Source organism: Dendrobium catenatum, unplaced genomic scaffold (assembly GCF_001605985.2).
Source record: "Dendrobium catenatum unplaced genomic scaffold, ASM160598v2 fragScaff_scaffold_998, whole genome shotgun sequence".
In the NCBI taxonomy this organism is placed as follows: Eukaryota; Viridiplantae; Streptophyta; class Magnoliopsida; order Asparagales; family Orchidaceae; genus Dendrobium; species Dendrobium catenatum.
In genome coordinates this window covers 153,060-157,250 of record NW_021319460.1, presented here as the reverse complement: position 1 = coordinate 157,250, position 4,191 = coordinate 153,060, and the positions used below count along the sequence as shown (strand labels likewise).

The 4,191-nt window shown below is 33.7% G+C and overlaps 1 protein-coding gene across 1 annotated transcript in view; it reads right to left on the bottom strand.

Moving 5' to 3' along the window:
* Nucleotides 1–1,762: 1,762 nt before the first annotated feature.
* The window catches only part of LOC110106678 (putative disease resistance RPP13-like protein 1), a 3,126-nt gene continuing 697 nt past the window's right edge, over nucleotides 1,763–4,191 (bottom strand). Inside the window, exon 2 of the mRNA XM_020836643.2 lies at nucleotides 1,763–3,933. Coding sequence (XP_020692302.2) covers nucleotides 1,892–3,933 — 2,042 coding nt within the window. The 3' untranslated portion in view covers nucleotides 1,763–1,891. The remainder of the gene's footprint in view (nucleotides 3,934–4,191) is intronic.

Below are 4,191 nucleotides of genomic sequence, written 5' to 3'. Positions count from 1 at the left end.
ATTCTTGCAAAAAGTAGTCAGAGATAATTAACCATTATGCCCTCTCTTTTTAATTTAATAATATTATTTTTTATCTTTTTTTTTTCTTTTAATAATATTATTTTTTATCCATATAAAGGATCAACGTACCACACATGTTGTTTCATAATATAAAGATGACTTAAATATAGCTCATGTAAGAGATTTAAAACTAATTAAGTATATTTTTAAGACATTTGTCTAAGTGTAATTATTTTTAAAACAAAATAGAAGTAGCGTTAACAAAGGGGAAAAAGCTCATAGAAAGCTTTTTGTGGTTATTCTGTTTTGACAATTTTGGTATGTCTTTACTGCTATGTTTTCTTGATCTATGTGCTTGTATTTTTACATCTCTCTCTCTCTATATATATATATATATATATATCATGGGAGGACCAGAATTATTAGTTTATCTTATAGTATATCTCCTATTTTGAATTATGTGACATAGCTTCTTTATTCTTCTTCTAGAATCACTACAGGCAAGATACTACTAACAGATCAACCAACATAAGATCATATATATAGTTGCAAGAAAAGTCAAACAAAAAAAATGCCAACCAGTTATAAATATTCAATCCAAGTTGGAAATATTATATGCATTTGTTAAGACCAGATATAACCAGCGGCTCATCAAATGAATTCATAATTTGAGATCGAGCAAGTATAGTACTAAAATTTTGAAGGCTGCTTGATTCAATGAAGGACCTGAGAGGGCACTGTTCTCCTTCCTGTTGTTATGGTGATCATGTATAATTAAGAAATGGTGAGTTGGAAAATATAATTATTCCAGCAAAGTATGAGCGCTTGCAGCAGGTGAAAAGGAGTGTTGATGAAAATAGTTAGCGGGCTTAGCACTTTGAGTTGGTTTTAATTCTCTAATCCATTTGCCGATCAATAGTTTGCAATAATTCCAATTGCTTAATAATCTTTATGAACACCCCCATTAAGAACATTCTTTCATTTAAAAAACCCCTCATATTTTAGAAACTAAGCAAATATAAAACCATTGAACAAGCATATCATAACACCCCGTAATCCATAAATCAACAACTCGCAATAGGTTCTAATGAAGTATCTTTCAAAATTTTCTCTACTTCTGACATTACAACATATAATGATTTTTTTTATTTCTTGACTAATAAAATCATAAAAAGAATTTTCTTATGAAAATTAGAGCCATTAGACTGGCATTATAATGACAATGAAATAGTTTCATTTGTTAATTTGTATAATTCAAATATGAAGAATTGAAATACCAAGTAATAAATACTATGAAGATATGTTTAATTTAAACCAGATTGATGCAGTTAACGAATCCTAATAAAACCCAAATATTATATGTTTAGGGATTACTTATTTGCTTTTTGACCTTCTTCATAGCTACAGAAAGCTAACACAAAATAGAAATATTTTATTTGTATTAAAAAATCGTCAGCTGCTTTCAATAAATTTGCTTTGTAAAATCTCCTTATTATAATAAATCCTACTTACCAAAACTTGTGTTTTATACAAGCATGGGGAAAGGAAATCATAATAAACCTTCAAGGTATCAGATATAAGTGAATTTCATAATTACTTGCCGGAAAATCAATGTAATATAAAACTATTAGCCTAATCATATAAAACTTATCATATTGATTATAATTATTTATACTAATAATTTTTTTTCATCTTAATAATGATAATATAATTAAAATATATAATATGAATTTTTATTTTTAAAATTTTAATAACATGCATTTAATGTACGAATATTTTTAACCATCAAATAATACATAAATAAAATTGAGTACATTGATCAAGTGATACAAACTGGTTCATGCGGAGATTACATTCTTCAAGGAAATTTTCATTAAAGTACTTGTACCTATCATTCGGGACGAATAGAGATATCAGGAATGTGAGCAATATTTTGCCAATCGGAGCCTCCATCCTCTCGATAGCGCTCCTTTAACTCTGGATGACATTCCCCAATTATTGATAGACGTTGCAAAGAGGGAGGAAGGTTCGGTAATTCCCGAAGCATAGGAACATGCTCAATATATAGGCTCTGAAGTGAAGATAAGCTTTCCAAGGAGGAAGGGAGAGTCTCTAAGGATTTGAGATTACAAAATTGCAGCTCAGAAAGAGAAGTCCTATCATTGAGAAACCACTGCTCCGCCTCATTTGGAAATGAAACCAGCTCATCATTATCCTCAATACTCAGCATTTTAAAGGAGGCGATACTTCTCAATGGCTCCATTAGCAACACCGATGGATCACTTATGCTAAGATGGCTGAGCATGAGATGGCAATTATTACTGGTTTGCATTTCTCCGAGAAAGATCAGACTAGGGCACTTCTGAATTTTCAACTTTCTTAGTGCTGCAAGTCTTGCTATTTCATCAGCCAGAAGAAGAGATGTAATGTTTGGACAGTGAAAGACCTCTAATGATTTAAGGGGAATAGGATTTGAATTGCTACGAAAATTCAAAGTTGTCCACCCAGTTCTACGTATCACCAACCTCTTGAGCTCAGAAGGCAAAGAGGGCAACTCTTTCAACTTCGGGCAGTTATACAGCACCAGATCAGTTAAGCAAGGAAACAAACATCCGTCTTCAGCAGCTACTCCTGCCTCAAACCAATCCTCTAATGCTTCTAATCCCCAAATATGTAACACCTCTAGCAATGGAAAAGCACGGTATTTATCATTCCCATTAAATTTACTTTCGAGCCATTTTACTTTCGGCATGCCAGAAAGTGTCAGCGACTTAAGGAAGGGGAGTTGCCCGAAAGAAGGAAAAGTTTCCCACTGACTGCAAAATTTCAATTCGATTTTCTCTAGATTGAAGATCGAATTGACATTGTTCATCCATTTTGCAGACCTTGCACCCGTGTAACTGTCTATGCTCAAATTCCTTAGACATTTTGGTGGCTGAAGGTTGTTGAGCACATTCTCATCTAAATCGTTGTTCCTCGAATGAGTGACACCCGAACTCCAACATAAGGTCAATTTTGTGAGCCTCCTCTTTTCACATAATTTGGCACTACAAGCCTCCTCAGCATTCTTAACATTTTCAAGGCAATTTATTCCTAATTTGCAAAGATCATTCATATTCTCCAGCTCCCCAATTCTATATCCACTTACATCCCTAATATCAAACCTATTCAATTCTTGAAGAGACATTAGCTTCCCAATCCCACATATCGATGAAATAAAAGTCCCGGGAAATTCCAGATAACGCAAGTTAGAAAGGTTATTAATGTCACATGGTAAAAAATCACCATCTTTAGGATAATTTAGCCCCCATGAGCGACCATGGATTATGTATAGCAAGTGATAGAGATTACTTAGAGATCTTGGTAGCCTAGTAAAATGATATGATTTAACTCCTTCTATCTTCAAATATCGAAGATGTTTCAAATATCTAATCTTTTCAGGTATCCCTTGGAATTCATCAGCACGTATGTATAATAAGCGCAGGCATCTTGATGCTTTGAATATTTCAGTAAGTGCACTGCCAAGACCCTGATTAGAATCTTCATAGAACAAGAAAAGAGAATGCAAATGTTTAAACTTCTCAATCTTTCTTAAGATGTCTAGATTTGTAGTTTGAATAGACAAGTGTCGAATAGTCTCAGAAATCTGATTGAGAGGTGACTCTTCATCAACCACAAGTTTACCGCATTTCTGTGCAAAAAATTTAGATGCTGACTCATGTATTAAATCATGCATCATGTAGCAATCTCCGACCTTGTCAAATAAATTTTTTTTAACTAAAACATCAAAATACCTTCCTCCGATATCTTCCATAATCGTTCCTTGAGACGGCTGAATGAAACCCAATGCAATCCACATTCGGACTAAATCATCTTTATCAAACCTCTTTGAGATCCCTTGAAGTGCCCCAAGTGTCTCCAAACGTGCCTCTCCTTCTTAAGACATTCCAACATATCTGCAATGACTTTTTTAGCATCAAAGTTGTTGGAAACACAAAACCCACATTTTAAGATCAAATTCCTTTGTTACATATCTTTCAAACATGCTGCAAGAGAGTTGTCTTTCCATACCACCATGTCCCACTATAGATAGAAGAGATATTTCTGTACCAAGTTGTCCGAGGCTCATTTGATGGCTTCCCTCAACCACTGCATAACAAAACTCCTATCCTTGAGCGCCCGATGAGACTC